Genomic DNA, 25,574 nt, shown 5'->3' on the forward strand with positions numbered 1-25,574 from the left:
ATTTGCCTGTTCTTCTCCCCGTCAGGGACAGCGCAGCATGGCGGTTGGCTCTGAAGTCCGTGGGCCCAGGTTCAGATCTCCACTCCACCTCTTACTGGGGGTGTGACCAAGGCACATCTTTCCACCTCTTGGTGCCTCAGCGTCTTCTGCCAGAAAGTGGACGTCAAACAACATTCACCTCCCAAGACTACTAGGAGGGTTCAAGAGAGAATATAGTTAAAGCAACCAGAAGTGAGCCTGGCACTAGTCATTTTTCAATAAATATAAGCCAGGTATTCTCTGAGAAGAAAGGAGTCTCTCCTCTAACACAGAACTTGGTCCACTTCCCGTGACCCCAGCACCTAGAACAGTGCCGGCATGAGTGGGTGCTCATTTAGTCCATGCTCAGTGATTGAATGAATGATAATGTCCTTTACAGAGAAACTCCTGGCCTCAGCAGAAGTGATTCTGAAAAATGATGTTAACAATCTTGGATATTTTTATGCTCTAAGTTCATGGGACAAGACCTGGGAAGGCTAGGGCTGCCTGCGGCCGCACTTTTCTGACAAGGTCAGGGCGTCCCCTGCCGGCCCCAGGGAGTGCTGCAGGCAGGGCCCAGTGGGGCACTCCCACTCCTGAGGTGCCTGCCTGGAGGGGGGCCTAGTGGCACTGCCTACTTTCCCTACCTCGCCGTGAGCAAGGGGAAGGCCAGTGCTAACCACTGGCTCTCATGGGCTCTGGACATTTCCCTAGGGCTCTCAGGTGGGGCTGGGGGGAGAGAAGCAGTAGCTCATAAATTTGTTCGTGGAAGAGATTTCGGCAATCTAGTCTAAGTCCTTAACATGATGATGAAAAAAAAATTAAATACATCTATTGGGCACTTACTGTGAGCGCTTTACATGGATTATCTCATTGAAACCTGAAAACAGCCCTTCGAGGTAGGTACTACACAGAGGAAACTATAGATAGGTGCCTCTATCAAGGTCCCACACAAAGTGAGGGACCAGCGGCAAACCCAGGGCCCCTGACCTCCAGTCCAGTGCTCTCGTGCTGTCTCTCCAGGACACTGAATCCAGGACTACATCCTGGGGGCACAGGCAGGGGCAGAAGTCCGTGGAGGCTTGAGTCTCCCAAGAAGACACACAGTGAACATTTGTTGATTGACTGACAGAAGGAATAAAGGAACTGGTAGTTCCAAGCGTCTGGTTGTATTCAGCCCAGGGAATGTGTTACCATGGCGATCAGGAGGTTATTCTCTCTCTCTGGGGACCCAGACTTCTAGAACACTTCTAGGATATGTGTGGCCACCTCCCTCTGGCCATCCCTCTGCCTTCTCTCAGATGTCTCCACCAGACCTAACCACCTCCCAAGACTCAAGAGGGCTCCCCGGCCTTAGGACCTCACGCCTGTCACCCTGAACCCAAACCCACCCAACACCATTTTCTGCTGCGTTTTGCTGATACCTTCCCTCCTTCCTTCATCCTTAGCTGATCTTAAAGTCAGCACACTGGGCTACATACAGTGAGGCAGCTCAGAACCTGAGGTGTGGTCCCCCTCAGAAACTGGAAACCGTCAAACCAGCACAGTATCTGACAAGATGGGCACTGATCCATGCTTGTTGTCATGATCTGCTTCTGTAGAATAAATCTATTATACCTTGACAAACAGGAGAGGGGAACAGCCAACTGCAGTCCAGTGACTAGGGCGCAATAATGCACACGTTAGCTCGTTTCCTCCTTCCCACGACACAGGGAGGGAGGCGCTTGGATTACATCTCCATTTTATGAGGAAATCGAGGCACAGAAGGATTTAAGTAGATTTGGAATAAGCAAAAAAAGATTAGTGGGTGTTTCCAATGGAAAACTTGGCAGTGTTTAGAGCACATCCTCTGTGCTGATTGGAGCCTTTCATTGCCTTTGAGCTTGTTTGCAACTCTAAATTGTACAGAACTAATGGCAATGCAATGATTCCTGTCTATGGATACTCAAATTCTGTTTGTTCAAGGGACAGCAGTCTCCTTTTGTGGAAAAGTCAATTTGCTTCTGTTTACAAGTTGATCTCAATATTCCTGTTCTATATATGTGTCTGTTCTTTGGAGTCTCCTTTGAATGACTTGTAGCATCTACCTGGTTCCCTCATTAATCATAAGGTAAATAGATCTTGAATATGTGTATGAGAGTCATGATTTCACCTTTTAATGTTTTTAATTATCTTTTTTTTTTTTTTTTTTTTTTTGCGGTATGCGGGCCTCTCACTGTTGTGGCCTCTCCCGTTGTGGAGCACAGGCTCTGGATGCGCAGGCTCAGCGGCCATGGCACACGGGCCTAGCCGCTCCGCGGCATGTGGGATCTTCCCGGACTGGGGCACGAACCTGTGTCCCCTGCATCGGCAGGCGGACTCTCAACCACTGCGCCACCAGGGAAGCCTCCTTAATTATCTTTTAACAGGGGTAACAGGTAATTTGCCTCTGGTTGCTTAGACAAGGAGAGGTAGACCTGGGGTTCGAACCCAGGCAGCTAGGATGCAGCATCTGTGTTTATAACCATCACCCTATGTTTCAGGTGCTGCATAGCTTGATTGCATTAGAGTGGCTGCAGCTGGAAATAAATCAGACCCTTGATCCTAATTCAAACCCTATAGCTCTAATTAAAAGCTAATCAGCTAAATGGTGGACATGTGTGACCACAGCATTTGGGAGTGAGAGCTTTGGGTGGTATGAGCAGGACACTCCTCCAAGCCCTTGGGCTCTTGGGTGTTTTTTTCTCCCATGCCTTCCGGTAGTGGCCCTGCACTTGGGCTCAAGTAGATGCCGGTGCTGTGGGCTGAGGGGCTCTGTGTTGCCCTTGGTTCTGTGCAGCCCTTTGCTGAAGGCCCAGATGAGGGAGGAGATTTTGGGGCCATTTTCCATTCCCCAGGTCTCCTGGGATGAGGGAGAAGGAGTCGGGAGCTGTATGGGCTGCGTGGCTGGGAGACAGTGACCCAGCTGCCTGCTGCATGTACTCTTCTGCTCCAGGCACCAAAAGCCACCAACCTGATCGCAAGGTAGGATTTCAGGTGCTTGACAACATTAGAATTTAACCACATCTTGGGGACTTCCCTGGTGGCACAGTGGCTAAGAATCTGCCTGCCAATACAGGGGACACGGGTTTGAGCCCTGGTCTGGGAAGATGCCACATGCCGTGCAGCAACTAAGCCCGTGAGCCACAACTACTGAGCCTGCGCTCTAGAGCCCATGAGCCACAACTACTGAAGTCCGTGCATAGAGCCCATGCTCCGCAATAAGAGAAGCCACTACATTGAGAAGCTTGTGCACCACAGCAAAGAGTAGCCCCCGCTTACTACAGCTAGAGAAAGACTGTGTGTAGCAACAAAGACCCAACACAGCTAAAATTAAGTAAATAAATAAAATTTAAAAAAAGTATTTAACCACATCTTATTTACAGAGACTTCCAATATCTTTGTTCACTGAGCTAGCTTTACTCCTGACTGATCATAAACAATTCCATTTTTTCTTATCAGGGAATTTATTTTCAGATGTATATATATATGTGTGTGTGTGTGTGTATATATATATATATATATATATATATATATATATATATTTTTTTTTTTTTGCGGTATGCAGGCCTCTCACTGTTGTGACCTCTCCCATTGCGGAGCACAGGCTCCGGACGCGCAGGCTCAGCGGCCATGGCTCACGGGCCCAGCCGCTCCACGGCATGTGGGATCTTCCCAGACCGGGGCACGAACCCGCGTCCCCTGTGTCGGCAGGAGGACTCTCAACCACTGCGCCACCAGGGAAGCCCTCAGATGTATATTTTCATAAATTGATTCACTTCCTTGCTGCTTTTATTCATTGTTTTTAATTTTTAAATCTAAAATTTTAAAATGTAGCCACATTATTTTGTTTCATAGTAGTTCTTTTTATCATTCTTTTATTTATGGCAGAAATACTGGTTTTCCATTTATGATAATGATATTTAATAAACTTGTTTAAGTATAAAACGAGTCAACTTAAACGTGTTAACTGATAGTGCAGGTGGTATTTGGATAATGGCAGAAATCAAGATGGTGGTGTCCAAATGATGGAATTTATATATTATTATAAATAATAGCACTGTTTATTACTCTTTATTGAGCATTTATTATGTGTCAGCCTCAATACCATCCGCGTATTGCTGTCCAATAGAATCTGTGCTGATGGAAATGCTCTATATCTGCACTATCCAAGCCACACGGGGCTACTGGGTCCTTGAAATGTGGCTAGTGAGACTAAAGAATAGAATGTTTTCTTTTATCTAATTTTAATTCATTTAATTTTAAGTATCCATGTTTACCATATTTGAACAAGCATAAGGGTCTTAAATATAAACTCTTTATAACATCTGTGAACTATTATTATTGCCATTTTGCTGATGAAGAGATTTAGACTTTGAGAGGTTGCCTGAGGTCACATAAGTAGCAGAGGTGGCATCTGAACCCAGACGCATTGAACTACAGAACAGGTGCTCTTAATCACTTCCCATAGAAAAAGCCCAAAGAACATTCTGTCAGTAGTTGAATTGTACTGGGTCACGTGTGATGCTAAAACTGGCAGACTTGTGTATTTCTTTTACTAGAGTGGCTTGTTCTGTCATGGGATGGTCTTGAGGTATCACACAGGGTGGCTGGCATGACTGTTGATTTTTGAGTGGAACTGAGGTGTGACTGAGCCCCTGGGAAGCAGTGAAATGTGTCCACATTGAGGGCTAATCCTGACAAGGCCCCAGATGAATCATGGCCTCCAGGCTCTGTGTTCCTCGAGCACAGGGCCATTTCCTTCACCCTGGTGTCACCAGTACCAAGCCCATGGCTCTAAAGGACATTGGTCAATGTTCAATGAATGATAGAGGCTTAGAGCACAATGGTCATCATTTAGGCCAACCTTTGGATCACACAACTCTGTAACTGGTTTCACTTAAATTCATGACCATAAATATCAAGTGAGCCCTCACATTCCCTGGCAGTCTGACAGCACATCTTAAATATGTTCAGTCTCTGATGATTTCACACTTTCTTCCAAATGTCCAGCACCCAGATTATCTTGTGGCTTTTGGTTCTCCAGGATCTGTACCTGTTTGTAATCCTCCATTGTGTGGGTCTTGGTGAAAGGCAAGGAATATAAAAGGGTCAGAGGGTCACTCCCTCACCTACCCCAGGACTTGGGCTCAAGCATATGATCTAGGATTGGCCAATCTGGGGCTTGCAACTAGGACTCTGACTTCTGAGCTAGTGAGACCAAGGCCCAGGGCTCTTTAGAAGCTATTCATAGTGGTGGTCATTGCAGGGTAGTCTTCTGCTGGCAGCCCTATAGGAGGAGTTTTCACCAGACCGTTCCAGTCTGTACTAGTTCCATGGGCATATGAAGATGACTCCCCAGTTTGTAGTTATAACTTTTACCTCTCCGTTGAGCTCCAAACTTGTATATGCACTTGCTTAGTTAATAGTTCCACTTGGCTATGTAATAGGCATCTCAGATATTATAAGACCAAACAAACTCTTTTCATCTTCTTATAAAACTATTTACTTCTCATGTCTTTCCTATCTTAGTAAATGGCACCACCATCCACCCAATTGCTCAAATTAAAAAACCTATGAGTCATCCCTGATTTCTCTTTTCCTCTTAATGTCCACAGCCAGTTGAGTACGAGTCCTGTTGACTCTACCTTCAAAGTATACACTAACCTGACCACAAATGTTGCTAGCATCTGGACTTTTTCAATAACTTCTGCGGTAGCCCCCAACCCTTCACCAAGATATCTATGTCGCAATACCTGGAACCTGTGACTATGTTACCTTACATGTTTAAAGGACTTTGTGATTAAATTCAGGATCTTGAGATGGGGAGATTATTCTGGATTATCCAGGAAGGTCCAATATAACCACAAGGTTCTTATAAGAGGGAGGCAGGAGGATCAAAGTCAGTAGTAGGAGATGTGACAATGGAAGCAAGAGGTGGTAATGATGTGAGGAAGGGGCCATGAGCCAAGGAATGCAGATGGCTTCTAGAAGGGCAAGGAAACAGATTTTTCCTCTGAAGCTTGCAGATGGAATGCAGCCCTGCAGACACATTGATTTTAGACTTCTGACCTCCAGACCTGTAAAAGAATAAATTCATGTTGTTTAAAGCCACTAAGTTTGTGCAGATTTGTTACAGCAGCAATAGGAAGCTAATACAACCCTCTAATTGGTCTCCCTATTTCCTGACTTGTCTCTACAATGCCGTATCTACACCACAGCCTGAGGATCTTTAAAAAAGCTAAATTGGATTGTCACCGTTCTGTTTAAAACTTCCTTACCCAGAAGCTTTTCTTTGTATTTGGAACAAAATCCAAATTTACCAGGGCCATTGGCCCTATATGCGCTGGTCAGTGGATATCTCTCCAAGCTCTCCATACTCCTTCACCACTCCTTCTCCCCTCCTTCCACATGCCGCCTCCACCCCACCCCCCAAGCCTTGTGGACGTGGGGCAACTTGTTTCCCCATTGGGGCCCTTGTTCTAGCCATTCCCTGTGTCTGGAACACTCTGTCCCCAGATTTTTGAATGGCTAGTCCCTTTAGCTTTCAGCTCAAAGTTCTCCTCTTTAGAGGGATTTCCCTGACCCCAACCTAAAGTAGGCCCCCTGTCACTCTCATTTGTATCATCTTGTTTAGTTGTCCGCACAGCACTCTTTATCTGAAGCTATACTTACTAGTTTACTGTTTATTTCCTCACTACTCCTTTAACCCAAGTTTCAGGAAACTAGAAACTTGTATCCTGCTGCAGCCCCCTCTCCTACAACAGTGCCTGGCATAGGCTAAGAGACCCTCAGTGAAAACCCATTGCATGATTTCATGCTTGACTTTTCCAAGACCTAGGGTTCAAGTTTGCTACTGGCAGAGCAGGGCCTACACCCCAGGTCTCCAGACTGAACCCAGAGCTGAAACTGAGACATGGCTCCAGGCCCTCTTGCTAGAGCTTGGGCCACCCAGCCTGGTCAGAGAAGAGGGAGAGTTCCCGCCATGGGAACTTATTACAATGACAGTGGTAATGAAAACAACAGCTAACGTTATCGAGCACCCTCTATGAGCCAGGCACTGTTGTAGGTGTTTAATATAAGTTCATTTGCTCTTCACAACCACACAGTGAAGTGGATACTATTATTATAGGTTGAGGAAATTGAAGCACGGAACAACAGTACAGCTGAATATACACAACTATAGGTTTCCATCAGATCCCTCCTGCGCTTTCTCACTCTCTCCCTCTGCTTGGGTTAGAGTATTTGCTTGTCTGTGCAACCGCGAACAGCCCAAGGGCCTCGGGGTCATTGCCTTCCCGGGACTGGAGGGGGCGCCCCAGAGCGCAGGCGCGGGGCGGGGCGGGCGGGCAGAGGGCGGAAGCAGGGATTGGGTGGAAGAGAGCTGAAACCTAATGGCGGAAGTCCCGCCCAGCCCGGGTGAAACTTCCGGCTCCAAAGGCTTGGGGCTTATGCTGACGGAGTGGAGCCAGCAGCGCCAGTATGGTGCTGCTGGAGAGTGAGCAGGTATAGCCAGAGCTGGCCGGCTGAGGGACCGATACTGTTTGGGGCTTAGCTCGGGACCTCTGCCTCCTTCTGCGGGAGGGACTGGGACTTGACGAGGCGGGGGGCGGGGTGGGGGGGGTTGGAGTTGCCTAACGGGGCCGGGCTTCTTGTGTTCCAGTTCCTGACGGAGCTGACCAGGCTGTTCCAGAAGTGCCGGTTGTCGGGCAGCGTGTTCATCACCCTGAAGAAGTGTAAGCAGCTGTGGATGCAGCAAGGCCGGAAGGGAGCTGGGAGGCCGAGCGATGCCCCGGCCCGGGTGCCCAGTGACTGGGAGCCACAGGCAGAGTCTGTCTGCCGCGCGTCCCCGCCTTCCCGTACCTTCCTCCACCTGGTACTGGCACATTCAGGGCTGAGGGGCCGGAGAGTATCGGGGATTGTGGCTGGTGCGGCCCCCAGCACTTAGCCACCTAAGTCAGTTCCGGTTCCAGTGGGCCCCAAGCATGTCAGGGCTCGTATTTTTATCAAGGATCCCAAACCGCGCCATGATTAGTGAGATTTAGTCTGCTTTGATATTACAGTGTTCCCATCGTGGAAGTGGCAAGTAGGTTCCCAAAGTGTGGGCAAGGCGACTGTAATAGCAGATAATGTGGTTAACAGAACTAGATCAGTGGAGGTGGATTAGGTATCCTCTTGGAATCTTTCTCCTACTTTTTAACTCTTCGTCTACCTGTTAACCACATCTGTGGCTGTGTTCACCAGGATGTATTTTTCATGCAGATGATGGTCGAACTAAACCCATTCCAAGGAAGGGTTCTGTGGAGGGCTTTGAGCCCTCAGACAACAAGTGTCTGTTAAGAGCTACTGATGGGAAAAAGAAGATCAGCACTGTGGTGAGTTCGATTCCTAATACTCCTAATTTTGGAGTTTAAAGACTTGAATTTAACTTGAGGGGTATATCTGAACCAGTTTTTTTTTTTTTTAAGTTATTAAATAAAGCCTAGTGTGTAGCTCCCCAGCTGTTGTGGGATCAGGGTCTTCTTTTATTACCTTAGTAATAGAAAACTCAAAAGCAAAATTAAAACGAAGAAGGTAGAAGCCAAACACTTGTTAGAAATAAAATTAGCATATTGGTCCTTAATCAGAGTAGTACTGTTAAGGAGCAATTGGCATATTTGATTCCTTATTCCTTTACTGTGCTGGGCCTTCAGTGAACAGTTTCTTGGTATCAGATGCTTTTACTTTTTTTTTTTTTTTTTGCGGTACGCGGGCCTCTCACTGTTGTGGCCTCTCCCGTTGCGGAGCACAGGCTCCGGACGCGCAGGCTCAGCGGCCATGGCTCACGGGCCCAGCCGCTCCATGGCATGCGGGACCCTCCCGGACCGGGGCACGGACCCGCGTCCCCCGCATCTGCAGGCAGACCCTCAACCACTGTGCCACCAGGGAAGCCCCAGATGCTTTTACTTTTAAGCTGATTGTTCATTTATCTTTGTGGTTCATGTACCAAACATGTATTATATTAGGCTTTGTATTTGAGAGCATATGATTTAGTCAAGAGTCCTAGTATTATTCCCTTTCAAAGTGGAGGTTGAATATGGCAAAGCAAGAGACTGCTTGGATTCCAAATGAATACTTCTTTATTCTGCTGGGGCGGAACCAGACCTGCCCTCTAATCACATCAGCATAGGATATTCATGAGAATGTATGCCATAATTAGTTGATGTCTCACATTACCAGTTATCTTGAGAAGACTTTTACAGTAAAGCAAGCTTACGTGGCTTTAAAAAATAAAGTTGGGTGTCATGAAATACGGAAGACTAAGGAGTCTTCAGAGGTAGAATTTCTTTTGTTGTGGTAGTTTGCGTTTTGCTTAAATGGGCCTGAATTAATGGTAGGTTTAAAATAAGATGGGGAGGGAGTAATTTAAAAGTATCTTGCACAGGGCTTCCCTGGTGGCACAGTGGTTGAGAGTCCGCCTGCCGATGCAGGGGACACGGGTTCGTACCCCAGTCCAGGAAGATCCCACATGCTGCGGAGCGGCTGGGCCCGTGAGCCATGGCCGCTGAGCCTGCGCGTCCGGAGCCTGTGCTCCGCAACGGGAGAGGCCACAACAGTGAGAGGCCTGCGTACCGCAAAAAAAAAAAAAAAAAAAAAAAGTATCTTGCACAAAAGATTAAGTCCTTTGACGTCTCTCAGAACCCTGAGAAAAAGTCACTGCCATGTGTGTAAGAGATTTCAACAGAGGCAAGAGGCATAGCTTCTTAAGGAGCCCACTTCTGCCTCTTTCCCCTCTTGGTACAATTCTCAAAGTGCAGAGCTACTTTGCTTGTTCCTCAGGCAGAGGAAAGTGGAGTAGAAAAATAGCTTTTAGTGTGTTATGACCCCTGCAATTGGGAAGAAATATTTTTAAAGATTAGAATGTTGTCTTCACGAGGCTTTTGAGTTGTTATTGGGTGAGGCAGATGATTCCTATGTGGATAACAGGGGTGACCTTTTCCCCATTCTTTTCCAGGTAAGCTCCAAAGAAGTGAATAAGTTTCAGATGGTGAGTGTCTGGTGTTCTCTGTGTCTTGTTTCTCAGGGCAAGAGTCAGCATAATAATTAACACTGGCTTAAGACTGCTATTTAGGTTCACTGCTCTCCTGTGATGTTTTACCAGTAGTTTACAAGTAAAAGCTGCCAGGCTGTGAATTCTACTTTCAACACTGATATTGTCTTTTTTAGCTAGATTTTGTTGTCTTAGGCTTCAGATATGCTCTACGTATAGTATAGCTGAATAAGAAGTTGCCTGTAGTTTTCCATGTTTGCTTAAAAAAAAAGTAAAAAACATGCAACTCACTAGTGGGTGTTGCAGAAGCTGCTATAACGTGAGGGTGTTTTCCTTACACCATTTTCCTTAGGATACAAGTATTCCCATGGTATTATATGCTTTATCAGATAGGCTTTCTGATTTTGGCTACCCTAAATCCATTATGGAAGCACAGCAGATGCTCCACCAATTTGCAACTCTTCCTGCTAAGGTCATGCTCTGTGTCTTTTAGGCTTATTCAAACCTATTGAGAGCTAACATGGATGGGCTGAAGAAGAGGGACAAGAAGAGCAAGAGTAAGAAGAGCAAAGCAGCGCAGTGAAGGGCACCAGATTTCCTGCTTTCACCAGTTAACCACTGAATTGCTATTTTTCCTTTGGTTTTTACTTTTGGCCACAAAGCTGGGTTTCTGATTCCCCTACAATAACTGTTTTCATGTGAGATTAGGGTCATTTTTGGATGGAAGAAGGGCTGTAGTGTTTACAGGGTAGTTACAAGAAGCCAGTTTATTTTATATCTGGCTAAGTGATCTGTGTTGTATGGTTGTATGTTTCTGGATAATAGTTTACAGTCTCTGTAGCCGTCTGTGAAGAGCACTGTATCATTAAACCTGTATTTATCAGTACTGACCATCTTTTATTCCTTTTCCCATCCCATAAAAAGTTTCTGGCAATAGCACTTCATTCTGGAATGACTGATTATGAATAGGCTTTAGGCCCTGTCTTATGAGTTACTGGAATTGAAACCTGACAATTTTATAAAAAGTTGTGTTATTTCATGGGTATTTTTCCCAACTTGGCTGTATAATTTTATCATCATAGCTCCTTTAGCAAATTTGAATGAGTTCTCATAGCCAAATGAGAGTTTGCTTAACCAAACTAAGGATAAGCCTATTACAAAATCATCAAGAATAAAGATTCTGAGTTAATGATGATATTTGATTTCTTTATGCCCTTTATTTTGGACATTTTCATGTGCTCAGTATATAGGGCTGAGAAGAACAAGGCTGTTTACTTGTGTTCTAGCTCCACAAAACCTTTAGTGCTAATAGATTTGCAATTAAAAAACAATACATATACGAAAACATTTATTATATTCAAAAGATAAATTTATAATATATTACACATGAAAAAACCTACAAAGCTCAACTCTGTAGGACAGCTTCTTAGAACGTAAAGCTAATTTAAAACAATAAATGTACAACATTTTATAGTATAAGCTCCTGTTTGAACAATGTAATGATCATTCTTTAGGATTAAAATAAGATTCTGTAGTAGTCATCTCTGTAGCTATACAGGAACAGCACAGACACCCTGCAAAAGAAGGGAGAAGACAGGATCAGTATAATGGTAGAGAACAGAGTTGATAAATTATTTTTAGAACACTTAACTTTTTGTGTAATCAACAACAATATGGAAGGCCAGTCACTAAAAACATTACATAAGTTTTAGAGAAGCTGTGACTGGCAAGGGTCCACAACATAAGAGTCTATACAAGGAGCCCACCATTCACCTCACAGGCTTTGTTGTTTCCTTTTAAGTGGATGATAACATGAACAACTGGCAAGGGGACATAAAACAAAGTAGTCATACTTGTTTTCGTTCATTGAAATGTTTCTAGGAGTTACCTGGGTGATTAAAATTATAACTGGTGCAGAAAAAGCATTTGAAAAAAACTCATACCCATTCATAATTGTAAAAACAAAAAAACACCCTTCAGAAAATGAGTAATTAAAAAAAAATTATAACTGGGATAGCTGCTACTGGGACCACTGCGTTTTGTTATTGACAGGATCATGACTGTGATTCACAGTCCTGATTACCAGTTGCAGTTCTAATGTAGCAACTTATTAGCCATCTAACCTCAACATGACAATAAGATATTTGTCACTTTAAAACCCCTCCTTGGGAAAAAGACCCCCAAAACCAAAAAAACCCTCTTTGAGTTTTAACCCATGCTGAAACCTGCAATGCCCAAGTGATAACTTACTTTTTTTCTACTTTGATGTTATAAATTTCATCACAGACTAATTTGAGGTATCTTTGCTTTGGCAGGCGTGACAGCAGCTGCTTCACAGTTGTGTTAAATGCCTGTTCATCAGCATCCCACTAGGAAAAAAATAAGACTTAACAACAGATACTAGGGTTTATTAAAACTTTTTTTCTGGGTCACTGGTGAAATGTCAATGCCATTCCCCCCTTTAAGTATACTGAAGAGATCATTTACAGGGAGAGAGAACTAGTGGGCAGACTGCTAGGGTTCTTCCTTTGAAGCATTGAGTTTCTTTACAAGACCAGTTTACTAGATCCAGACTAACAGTGCTGCAGCCCCAGTGTGCTCATGTGACTTTATACCAGTTATTTCTGCCAACTGTTGACTTTCTGTGAAATGGAGATACCACCTCTGATATATACCCATTTGAGTGGCTCATAAAGCAGTAAATTCCCAGTATATGCTTATTTACCAGACAACAGAATACTAGTGGGGAGGGGAAACAGGGAAGGGGGAAGTCAGCTTATAAAAGAAGCTACAAGGATATATTCTACAGCACAGGGAATATAGCCAATATTTTATATAAATGGAGAATAACCTATAAAAAAAAAAAAACCAAAACGTATTACGAGATGTTAGCTCTGGGGCAAAGTTCATTTTTCATCTAACTTAATCTGTGACTAAACACTCTAGATAGACAAAAGCATTCTTTGGTATGACGTTGCAAAAATCACCTGTAGTTATTCTTACAGTTGAACATTCTTATAGCAAAGGTAAGTATTTACATTTTTTTAAAGTTCAATTAGGCTATTTGATAATAAGGGTATGTACCTGTTATAAAAAAAAAAGCATATGAAAAAAGACCTAAATTTAATTTTTATGAAAAGATCTTCCATGTAGTTCTAGTTCTGCAAATGAGCTTCCCTAGTTGGAATGAAGGTTTGTAGAAGCGGCACAGTATAGTGGGTAAGAACATAGATTCCACTAGTCTGCCTAAGTTCATACCCTGGCTCTGCAACTTCCTAGTTAGGTGATTTGAGTAAGATATTTAACCTGTCTGCCTCCCATTCTCCATAAAACGTAAAATGATTCCATTTATCTGTAAAATGGGGATCTGTAAGAAGGTAACATACGTATCCCTTGGGGTTGTTGTGATTAAATGAGTTAATATTTGTAAAGTGCTTAGAACAAGGCCTGCCACAGCCTGACACACAGTAAAAGCACTAGGTGTTTGTTAAAATCATCTCTGAAATTTAAAAGAAAGTCACTAGAAAAGTGTGATTCCCTCAAAATTTGATTTAGTAATACATATGTCACATAAAAGGAACAATGTTACCAAATTCCTGGAACTGCCAGAAGAATACCTAATATCACTAAGAAAATAATGCCATTTTCAACTTTCTTTTGGCAAATCAACAGCTTCGGGATTTTAAAGGCCGTAATGCAGAAGAGTTCATCTTGCTTACCTCTAATGATAGAAACTGTAAGATTGTTTCTTTGGGTAGATCCACCTGTTGATACACAAAAATGTACATCATGTCAGGGAACCTAGGCAGCACATACTGACTTGTGCCTATGGTGTCACTTTGGATGGAGCAACGTGAATGGGATGCTCCCGTGCTTATTGAACTGGACAGTGACGCGATCTCAGCACTGGTGAACTAATACTCCCAGGCCCCACACATCACACCCCAAAGGTTTGACACTGCTATCTGCAAAGGCCTGAAACATTTAGAAAAATGATGATTTTCGTGTTCAGTCCCCTTCCCCCAAAATCTTTCAGAGGAAGAAACTAGGAGAAACGGGCCTGCATCCCAATGCTGCTAACACTGAGCAAAAAAAAAGCCCTGACCTCTGAGGAAACTACTTTGACAGTATGGACAAAAGCCATCCTCAAAAAGTTAAAGAAAGTGACTTACAGCCAAAATTTCAATTTCACTGCTTTTCTGATGCAAGTTAGCAAGGGAGGTCTGAAGTCGGGTTTGTACCTAAGAAGAACAAAGCATGTTAGAATTCAGAAGCTGTCAAACCAAGCCATCTTTCTTGCCATTTCATTTCTTATTCTAGGAAACAATCACAGGTGACAAACCAAAGCCTAGAAGGGATCCCAAATATTATATAAGGACTTGCTCTTAATCCACCTCAGTAACGTGAGTGTCTAGCCTACTATAATCTCAGGGGAAATGAGATTTTTATAGCCTATCTTGATAATTTGTTTACTAATCCACCTAGCTGCTTATTTCTTTATAATTTTGAAATGAACCTAATAAAAGCTCAGTAGTGTAAAACAGTGCATGTGGAAGCAGGGAGATTTTAGTATTAAGCTAAATTTAGAAAAAGGGGACAATGACAGCAATGAGAACATGGAACTGAAATATGGTAGAAAGATATGAAAAACAAGTTTCTACCCATCATTCTGAGAAACAGCCAGGAATGCTAACAAAATGAGGTAACTCGATCTTTTGTATTTCAATCTAATTACATTCCTAAATAATGACTGCTCTCTTCATACCCTCTTCCCAAATGAGGCCAGTGTCCCACCTGTGCTCATTAGCCTTGTCCTGCACTTCCCTTCCCACTGTCCCTCCCATTTGGAACACCCTCATCTTCCCTCCCTATTTAAATCCTTCAGGGATCACCTCTATGAAGCCTTTCTTGATTATCCGTGCAAACACTGATCTTTGTCTCTCCCCCATGTCTGTAGCACACTCTAACACTCATTCAGTGTACTTATTAATTCAGCATCCTATTACTGATCTTCTATTTTCCAACTATATAACGCATATGCTTCGGAGGTTATAAACTCTTCAAGGACTGGGGCCCTGTCACATTTTTCTATTTTAACTGGCACTTAGCACAGAATCAGGCAAATAGCAGATATCAAAAACATGTATGCAGTGAGAAACCTGCCCCAAGTCTTGTGGTAGATCTCTTCTGCTTTATTTACAACAAAAACAAACAAACCCCATCTGCTATTAGAGCCGGATCAGAAAGTTTTTGTTTGGATCCAGTAATTCTGACAACAGCTGCATCTAGGTGCCCACAGTGTACACTGACCCCTCTTTGGAGGACAAAGGGGGCAGAATCCTGGCACCAGAGATGCTGTGTTGATGGAATTTTCAGAAGTCACCAAGTTCAGGAAGTGGAAAGAAAAACATTTCCAGGAAACTGTTTCTTTTCCTCTCCTGTTCTCTTCCTCCTTTGTAGCTCACAGTAGAAAGCCAAGGAAACTCTGACCACATACCTGAGTTTCATACCGCCTCCTAGCACTGGCTGACAGCTTCTCTGGGGCTACCACGCTCACAATGGGAAAAACTGTTGCTCCATGGATTTCAAACAAACCTGAAACAGACAGTTTTAGCCGTTATGGCCTCATCTGGTCCCACTTTCTATAACACACCACAGAGATGGCGGCGATGATTAGAATCCACTCGGGAGTGATTCTATGGACTGGATTGTGTCTGAGCTTTGTGTTCTATCTCTGCAACTGCCTGCACTGGACCAGAAGGAGTCCAGAACCCACCCAACCCCCAGTAGTTCTGACACTTCTGTCAAGATCACCAGCCTTCTCTCCTCAGGTGGGAGATGACAAAGGCACAGAGAGGCAGTATGAGCCAAACCTCATGAACCTAAGAAAAAAATCAAACAGTATTTCCCAAACTCGAATACTTCTTTAAATTCCTCAAAGCATTTGAAATCTGATGGTGGCACAAAGTCTGCTAACAGAAATGAACCCAGAAGACCCAATTCTGTTAAAAGCCAAGTATGTCTTCTCGTGGACTTCACTGGGACATGTCTTTTTCAGTCAGGTTGACAGATGTGGTGAAACTAAAGGCGTAACTATCACCACTGTTCCCTCTTGGCTTTCATGAAAACAAATGTATATAGTATCTTTCTCCAAGGCATTTCAAAATGCTTTTCTTCAATCTTCCATATGGGGAAAATGTATCTACATTTGACCTATATAATAAACTGAATCAAAGGAAGATTAAACCACTTGTAAAAATAAGACAGAGATATATCAGGACCAAAAGAGTCACCAGGCTTCCCTGGTGGTGCAGTGGTTGAGAGTCTGCCTGCCAGTGCAGGGGACACGGGTTCATGCCCCGATCTGGGAAGATCCCACATGCCACAGAGCCGCTGAGCCTGCGCGTCCGGAGCCTGTGCTCCGCAACGGGAGAGGTCACAGCAGTGAGAGGCCTGTGTACCGCGAAAAAAAAAAGAGTCACCAAACTCCCAGTGGTTTTATTATTTTCTAGAATGTGGGTTTCAAAGTGATAAATTCCATTTGGTATAACTGTGTATATGTTACTTTAAGGGTATATTTCTGATGCAGTGAGTTAGCCACAGTCATAAGTATTTAGAGCAAACACATACATACACACACACACACACACACACAAGCATTATGTTTAGGTTACAATTAGTAATTATACCTGAAGCATTAGAAAATGACCCCTTCAGATTTTGTACTGCAAGATTATCGGAAGCTTCTCTAAAAACAAGCAAACAAAAACAATTAGAATAAACAGTCATCAAGACAAAACAACACAGATAATTTACAGTGAGCTATACTTAGAGGGAGGCTTTTTTCTATTAAATATAAAAATATTTAATAAATATTGGTTATTGGTGGAGGAAAAACAAAAACAAAAAAATTTGCACTTAATTATGCTTTTGGTTAAGAGCAAATAAAAATTATCAAGGCTGTCACTTCAAATTAACATTCTAGAGACAACATTCTGATTTATTCAGCTGGGTGTGAAGTACTGGCTCAACATAAGAAGCTAATTTCAATGAAATATAATGGGTGTTCTTTCTGCTCCCCTCACAATACAAGGAAACATTAGCAATGCCCCGCCTTCATTATGGCAGCAACCTTGGTGATCACCCACAGGAGAACATTTAGTAAATGAGATTCTTTCAAAAGCTGTTGAATGGATGTTCTTTCAAAGACTGAATTAATTTATAGCCTTTGAGAGACATAATAGCACTCTATCTTGGGAAAACAGGGAAATAAACATTCACATGGAGGAAAGATTTTAAACCTTTCCCTGCTAAAACTAAATCCCATCTGGCCTGTTAAGCGTCTTAATGATGTTTGCCTGTACTATTACTAATAGTCACTCTTAATTAGTTGACTATTTTTTGTTTTTCCTTCTAAACCTCTGCCTTTGATTTGGATTCTTAATCCTAATACCTAGTGACTTCAAGAACATTATATTCTCTTAGAAAAAGCCTGATGGTGAATGTAGTCAAGCTAGGTGCATATGGGCAAGGTGAGGGGCTGGGGATGGAGAAGCAAGCAGGAACATTTATTTTATATAAGCCAGGATTTCTCTTTCTTGGCACTATTGACATTTTGGACCAGGTAACTCTTTGTTGGGGTGGGGGTGGGGGTCAAGTCCTCTGCACTACAGGATGTTTAACAGCATCCCTGGTCCCTGCTAGATTCCAGCAGCACCTCCCGTTTAACAACCAAAAATGCTGTCTTCAAACATGGGCAAATGTCCCCTGAGGGGCAAAACTCCTGCTGGTTGAGAATCACGGATATAAGCCAAAAGAAGTACAGTACTGTATTTTCTGATTATGAGCATAAATATAGGAGTTACAAATATATAGAAAAGCTTAAGGGAAATTAAGATCCCTTGTAATCCCACTAACCAGAAATAACTATAATTTAAAAATTTGGTCCATCATTCCACACATGCTTCTATGTATGGGCTATATATTTTGGTTGAAACAAAAATGGGATCATATCATACATCTTATTTGTGGACACCCTTCCTTGTAATAAACTCAGCTTTACCATAATAATCATTTTTAAAGGCTGCACAGTATTTCACTGTATTTACTGTAATTGGAACAGTCTTCTATAATATTGTGATATTATAAGTGAGATTCTCAAAGTGTGGTCCAGAGACCCCTGGAAGCCCCTGAGATCCTTTCACAGAGTATCTGCAACGTCAAAACTATTTTCGCAATAATCCTAAAATGTTAACTATCCTTTTTATTCTTATCCTCTCATTAATGTGTGATGGACTTTTCCAGAGACTACAGGATGTGTGATATCACAACAGACTGAATGCAGAAACAGACAAGACAATATAGTTTCTTCTACTAAAGCATTAGAGATTACAAAAATGTGAAACAATGCATTAACAATATCTGCAAAAATGTGAAACAATGCCACTCTTTCTTACTACATTTATTTTGTTTTGGAAAATAGTTATTTTCCATTAAAAAATGTTATGTAGGTTTGTATGTAATGAGTTTGTTATTTAAAATAAGTATTTTTAAAATGTTTACATTTTAATTTCTAACAGAAATTATTGATAGATATAATCCACATAAACAAAGCTCTTTGGGGTCCTCAAATAATTTTTAAGGGTATAAAGGGGTTCTGAAACCAAAAAGTTTGAGAACTGCTATTATAAACAGTGCCTTGACAGACATCTTTGTACATAGCCCTATGGAATAATTTTACTATAAATTCCTAAAGTGGAATTGCTGGGTCAAATTTTTTTTTTAAGTTTTAGTTTTTAGGCTTTTAACTTTGTTAAATTCCTATCCAGAGAGTTGAACCAATTTGCATTCCTATGATGAGTATGTGAGATCTTTTCCTAGAATATTGTAATTTCCCAGAATATTAGATCGTTCAAAACCACTGACAAAACACTACTGAAATTCACTGATTAACAGACCAAATAAGATAATGGCAGATAGATTTTGGTTCCTTAGGCTTTTCAAAATGATAAAAATTTTTTTGACATGTTATGAAGGACAAACATTGAAAGTCAGTTATGACTAGTCTTACGTAGTCTTACTTAAACTGCTGAGTTATTCAGAAGCAATAGAATGGTTCAATAAAGGTTATCCTGACCCATCTTTATTTCCCAAAAGGATCAAACTGACTTTTAAAATAAATGTATGGTAATTCTAGATAGGCAGTTGCAGCTGGTTTTCTGGGCTTTTGTTTACTAAGTTACCTGATAGTCCTCTCATCACTGACTTTAGTCCTCAGCTTCTGCACAACATGGTCCACAAGATCAGACTCCAGCACACGTTTCTCTGTTTGCCTTTCCTTCTCAAAAGACTTAACCTTAAAAAGAATGAAACATCCATCATTTCTGAAGCCAACAGGCTGAAGAGTACTATAGTAAGTCTACTAAGTCAACAGTTTAGGTTGATGGCTCTTACCCAGGGGTGATTTTGCTCCCCACAGGACATCTGGCAATGATTAGAGACACCTGTGGTTGTGACAGCTGAGGGGGGCGCTACTGGCATCTAGTGGGTAGATGCTAGGGATGCTGCTAAACACCCTACAACGCACAAGACAGCAGCCCCACAAAGAAGTATCTAGCCCCAAATGTCAAAGTGTGGCTGCTGAGAAACCCTGGTCTAGATCAGAATAGCTTATTATAGATGACAGAATTTAAAAAAAAAAAAAAAAAAAAGGCCAAGACGAACCAGCTCCTATTTCATTTGATTCTTTCACATATTTTCCCTCTTAAACATCCTCGGGTCACCAAGGTTTCTACAACTCCTTGCCCCCTCCTTTCCAAACCCTAGTCCAGTCATCCCACTTTTACAGTGCCTATCTTTACATCTTCACTCCCATGGCCAACAACCTGCCTTGGCTTGGGATAGCCTGATATTCTGCCCTCAGCTACCCCATCCCCAATTTTCCCTCACTCCATTCCATGCTACATATTCCTGCAGGTGAATTTTTCTCATATACACCCTGATGTCCCCTTCTGTCCAAAGACATACACTGGTTCCCCCCTAACTGCTAAAACAAGTCCAAATTCCTTGGTTGGGCATTCTGGCTCTCCTTGATCTAGCTAGAACCATTCTCTCCTGCTGAAGTGCCCTTCTCCACAATCCTGCTTCACCCCAAATGGACTAATCAGGGTAATACCAGAAGAGTTCTCTGCTGGCCTGCCTCTATCTTTGGGACAATTCTACTGAAAGAACTACATTACCATTGCTATTCCTTTGCTTAAAAGGCCTTTTTAGCACGTACCTATATCCTGCCCATCCATGAGGGTCCAGCATTAATCCCACCTCCATTCTGAAGACTTCCCTGCTACCTCTGTAGTAACCTCTCAGGCTGATGAAACCTCAGAGAACTTTCTTGTTGGACTCTCATGGCATTGAGCATTTTCGAGCTCACAATTGTGCATGAATGTCTTCTGTTCCCTGCTGGATTATAGGTGCCTTGACAGCAGGACCTGTGGCTTAAATGTCCCTGCATCCACCGTGGCCCTAAATTCAATCCCTCCTATACTGTGAATGCTTAATAATGCACTTGCTAAGTGGGTGAATGAAGTGATGTCTTGCTCTTCAAATATAAAGATGATGCTATTGACCCACCACTAACAGAGGCAGAAGAGTCAAAAGAGCTGGATGGGCTGGAACAATGTACTGAAATGAACAACATCACATTTAACAGCGATAAATGTGAAGTCCTGTCATCAAGCCTCATTGTAGAAGGCTGGTCAGACATGGTGAGGACTGTGAAAAAGCCAGTGGGTTTTAGTTGATAAATTCAGGATGAGCCAAAAGAACTGCATGGTTGCTGAAGTTAGTTCACTTGTAGGCTGTATTAGAAGTATGTTATCTAGATTGAGGGAGGTCACAGACCCTCCTCATTTAGTCAGAACATGCTTAGAGCACTCTGTAGAATTCTAGTATCACATTTAGGGACAGACATTGACAAGGTTAAGTGTGTCTAGAGGAGGTTAACTAGGAGGGTCAAGGATTTGGAAATCACATTATGAGGAATGGCTTAAGTAACTGGAATGTTTAAACCAGAAAAGAGGACACTTAAAGTGGCATGGCAGTGGTCTCCTAAAATTTATGTGATGGTAGTAAGAGAAGGAGGAAGAATTAGTTTTTTTTTTTTTTTTGCGGGGTATGCGGGCCTCTCACTGTTGTGGCCTCTCCCATTGCGGAGCACAGGCTCTGGACGTGCAGGCTCAGCGGCCATGGCTCACGGGCCTAGCTGCTCCGTGGCATGTGGGATCTTCCTGGACCGGGGCACGAACCCGCGTCCCCTGCATCGGCAGGCAGACTCCCAACCACTGCGCCACCAGGGAAGCCCTAGACTTGTTATTTTGACCATTCTGGAGGGCAGAACTAGGACCAGTGAATGTAAATTTGGGGAAGCAGATCCTGATTCAAGTTTTTAAAATTTGCTAATCATTATAGCAGTGGGTTACGATGCTGGAATTATCCAGCAGAGGCTAGGCGATCATCTTTTGGTAATATTACAGGAACAATCACTGCTCTGGAAGGGGCTTGATTGGTAGGACTTAGGGTCATTTATGATTTTGTGACTAACAAGCAGACCAGTAGTGGGGACTTACAAATCTTCCCATGAAGAAGTAATTACTACAGCAACTGCCTTTCTACCTTAAACAACTAGAAAACCAGACAAAATATATAAACAATGTTTTTCAGACATTGGACAACAACCAGTGGAGGACTGTTATCCTGAGAGGAGGGAAACAAACAAAGTGAGTCTACAAGTGCCCCAGATTACCGTGTTGAGGAAGTCTGCAGATGGCAGGGCAGGGAGGAGGAAGCTAAACAGAGGCCAGAAGTCTTGCCGAGCTAGGGAGACTGCAGTTTAGGGAGGCCATGATGGCTAGAAACTGTGGGGCAGAGGACTGAAGAGGAGGGAGCTACACACAGAGAAAGAAAGATTTCTGAAGCTCTGCAGAGAAGTCCACTCACATCTTTGAAACAGAAGTGATGTGTGCATGGGTGAGAGGGAACTATCCAAGGCTGGGGAAACAACCAGCAGACATGAGTGGGCATAATAATTTCTGAAATCCACAGGGCCAGGAATAGTTCTTGTTCTTTGACCAGAGTAGAGAGGCCTCATGACACATGGGGCCTCAGGCAGAATCCTCCAAAGGGCACTGCCTTTGGAGTGAGGCTAAATTAGACCTAGACTAAAGGCTGCCCGGGCCCTGCCCTAACAAAACTTAAAGTCAAGCCTAGAAAGGGTCAAACAGAATCCAAGGATCTTAACTACATCCCAGAACAGAGTCCAGCAGTATTTACAGGAACATAAGAAAACCCAGCACCAAAAAATGTAAAATTCATAATGTCCAACAACCAACCAAAAATTACTGGGCATACAAAGTAGAAGGAAAATACAACTCATAACCAGGAGAAACATCAATAGACAGAAACAGACCAGAAATGTCAAGATGATGGAATTAAAAATGACTATTATAAATCTTATAAAGAATATAAAGGAAACAAGAACCATGATGAGGAGAGAAATGGAAGACATTAAAAAAAAAAGACACAAATGTAACTTGTACAGATGAAAAAACTACAATATCTGAAACAAGAAATGCCCTGTATGGGATTAATAGCAGATAAGATACTGCAGAAAACATGTGAATGATCCAGAATAAAGCATGGAGAGCGAGAAAAAACAAACAAAACCCACCAAAAACAGAGCCTCAATGAGGTGTGGGGCAAGAGCCAATGATTAACATACTGTAATCAGAGTCCCAGAAGGAAAAGGGACAGAACAATATTTGAAGAAATAATGTCTGAAAAGTTTCCAAATTTGACGAAAACTATACATCTACAGTTCAAATCTACAGTTCTAATACCAAGTATTAGAACATAAAGAGTTGATCACACTGAGGCACATCATATTCAAATTGCAGTAAACCAGTGACAAAAGAAAATCTTAAAAAGGTGCCAGAAAATAAAAAGAAACATTATATACAGAGGATCAAAGCAGACTTTTAAACAGAAACTATCAGGTCAGAAAACAATAAAACCTGTGTTCAAAGTTCAAAAAGAAAAAAATGTGAATTGTGAATTCTATACACAGAAAAATTACCTCTCAAAAATGAAGGTAAAATGAAGACTTTCTCAGACCAGTAACAGTTGAGAGAATTCATTACCAGCACTAATCAGAAATATTAGGAAATTCTTCAGGCATAGAGAAAATGAAATCAGAATGATATCTGGCTGAACACAAAGGAATAAACAGTTCTAGAAATGGTAAATATAAAGGACATTCCTCCCTTATTTTAAAACCTCTTTAAAAGATAATTGACTAATTAAAAGCAAAATACTTACAATGTACTATGAAATTAATAACATATGTAGAAAAATATTGGTAACAATAGCACAAAGGATGAGAGAGGGGAAATGGAAATATTGTTTTAAGGTTCTTACAACAATATATGAAGGCATATAATATTTTTGAAGGTAGAATGTGATATGTTAAAAACGTATACTGGGGCTTCCCTGATGGCGCAGTGGTTGAGAATCTGCCTGCTAATGCAGGGGACACGGGTTCGAGCCCTGGTCTGGGAAGATCCCACATGCCGCGGAGCAACTGGGCCTGCGAGCCACAATTACTGAGCCTGTGCGTCTGGAGCATGTGCTCCGCAACAAGAGAGGCCGCGATAGTGAGAGGCCCATGCACCGCAATGAAGAGTGGCCCCCACTTGCCACAACTAGAGAAAGCCCTCGCACAGAAATGAAGACCCAACACAGCCAAAAATAAATAAATAAATAAAAACGTATACTATAAACCCTAGAGAAGTTTCTAAAAAAAAATCCCACCAAAAATAAGAGTTATAGTTAATAAACTAATAGTAGAGATAAAATGGAATAAAAGCTATTCAATCTAAAAAGAAGGCATGAAAAGAAAAAAATGGAAAAAAAGAACATTTGGAACAAACAGAAAACAAACAGTAAAATGGTAGATTTAAACCCAACCATTTCAATAATTGCACCTTGTATTAATGGTCTAACCACTTCAATTAAAAGGCAGGGATTGTCAGAGTGGATACAAAGCAAACTTCAGTTATGACTGTCTCTAAATCCAAATTTAGCAGATTGAAGAAAAAAAAAGAATGGAAATCAATAAAATAGGAAACGAATGAACAAAAATTAGAGAAAAATCAATGACATCAAAAGCTAGTTTTCTGAAAAGACAAAATTGATAAACCTCTAGCCAGAGTGATCAGGGGAGAAAAAGGGAAGACATAAATTACCAATATCAGGAATGAAAGAGGGGATATCACTATAGATCCTACAGATAGTGAAAGGGAATATCTGAAAACTTAGGTGAAATGGAAACATTCTGAGAAAGATACAAACTACCAAAACTCATTTAAGGAGAAAGAGGCAATCTGATAGCTCTTTATCTAGGCCCCTGTGGTTTTACCAGATATTTGAGAAACTCTACCAAATATTTGAGGATGAAATAATACCGATTCTACACAAAGTTATCCAGAGAACAGAAGATCCTACTAATTTATGAAGCCAACATCACTCTGCTATAAAAACCAGACAAAGACGTTATTGGAGAAAAACAAAGGGAAAATATGTTGATTTTTTCTTCCTTTAAAAATAGAAGTAAAGGTTATGAGGTGATATATTTATGAGCATTTTTATTTATTTATTTATTTTTGATTGGGTGTTTTTTTTTTAACATCTTTATTGGAGTATAACTGCTTTACAATGGTGTATTAGTTTCTGGTGTACAACAAAGTGAATCAGCTATATGTATACATATATCCCCATATCCCCTCCCTTTTGCATCTCCCTCCCACCCTCCCTATCCCACCCCTCTAGGTGGTCACAAAGCACTGAGCTGACCTCCCTGTGCGATGCGGCTGCTTCTCACTAGCTATCTGTTTTACATTTGATAGTGTATATATGTCACTGCTACTCTCTCACTTCGTCCCAGCTTACCCTTCCCCCTCCCTGTGTCCTCAAGTCCATTCTCTACATCTGCATGTTTATTCCTGTCCTGCCCCTAGATTCGTCAGAGCCTCTTTTTGTTTTTTTTTTTAGATTCCATATATATGTGTTAGCACACGGTATCTGTTTTTCTCTTTCTGACTTACTTTCCTCTGTATGACAGACCCTAGGTCCATCCACCTCACTACAAATAACTCAATTTCGTTTCTTTTTATGGCTGAGTAATATTCCATTGTATATATGTGCCACATCTTCTTTATCCATTCATCTGTCAATGGACACTTAGGTTGTTTCCATGTCCTGGCTATTGTAAACAGTGCTGCAATGAACATTGTGGTACATGACTCTTTTTGAATTATGGTTTTCTCAGGGTATATGCCCAGTAGTGGGATGAGCATTTTTAGTTAAATGCAACATAGTAGAATTGGTTAGGAAGTAGCCAGAGGATATGCCAACCAGCAGGTAGCAGCTATAGTTATTATTTTCTTAGATGGTCAAA

The 25,574-nt window shown here is 42.0% G+C and overlaps 2 protein-coding genes across 3 annotated transcripts in view; one reads left to right on the top strand and one right to left on the bottom strand.

Moving 5' to 3' along the window:
• The first annotated feature begins 7,500 nt into the window (after window positions 1-7,500).
• Window positions 7,501-10,952, top strand: SRP14 (signal recognition particle 14). The gene is made up of 5 exons (XM_079699865.1): window positions 7,501-7,542; window positions 7,700-7,772; window positions 8,299-8,411; window positions 10,031-10,063; window positions 10,560-10,952. The coding sequence occupies exons 1-5, from the start codon at window positions 7,519-7,521 to the stop codon at window positions 10,647-10,649; spliced, it is 333 nt and encodes a 110-aa protein (XP_079555991.1). The 5' UTR covers window positions 7,501-7,518; the 3' UTR covers window positions 10,650-10,952.
• Window positions 10,953-11,401: 449 nt separating this feature from the next.
• Window positions 11,402-25,574, bottom strand: part of EIF2AK4 (eukaryotic translation initiation factor 2 alpha kinase 4) — a 111,708-nt gene continuing 97,535 nt past the window's right edge. For both annotated transcript variants that reach the window (XM_079699863.1, XM_079699862.1), the window contains exons 33-39: window positions 19,309-19,421; window positions 16,756-16,814; window positions 15,564-15,661; window positions 14,239-14,307; window positions 13,786-13,830; window positions 12,317-12,435; window positions 11,402-11,640 (exon numbers count right to left, since the gene is read on the bottom strand). In XM_079699863.1, the coding sequence (XP_079555989.1) occupies window positions 11,583-11,640; window positions 12,317-12,435; window positions 13,786-13,830; window positions 14,239-14,307; window positions 15,564-15,661; window positions 16,756-16,814; window positions 19,309-19,421 (561 nt within the window). In that variant the 3' untranslated portion in view covers window positions 11,402-11,582. The remainder of the gene's footprint in view (window positions 11,641-12,316; window positions 12,436-13,785; window positions 13,831-14,238; window positions 14,308-15,563; window positions 15,662-16,755; window positions 16,815-19,308; window positions 19,422-25,574) is intronic.

This window comes from Hyperoodon ampullatus (assembly GCF_949752795.1).
Source record: "Hyperoodon ampullatus genome assembly, chromosome: 3".
Classification (NCBI taxonomy): domain Eukaryota; kingdom Metazoa; phylum Chordata; class Mammalia; order Artiodactyla; family Ziphiidae; genus Hyperoodon; species Hyperoodon ampullatus.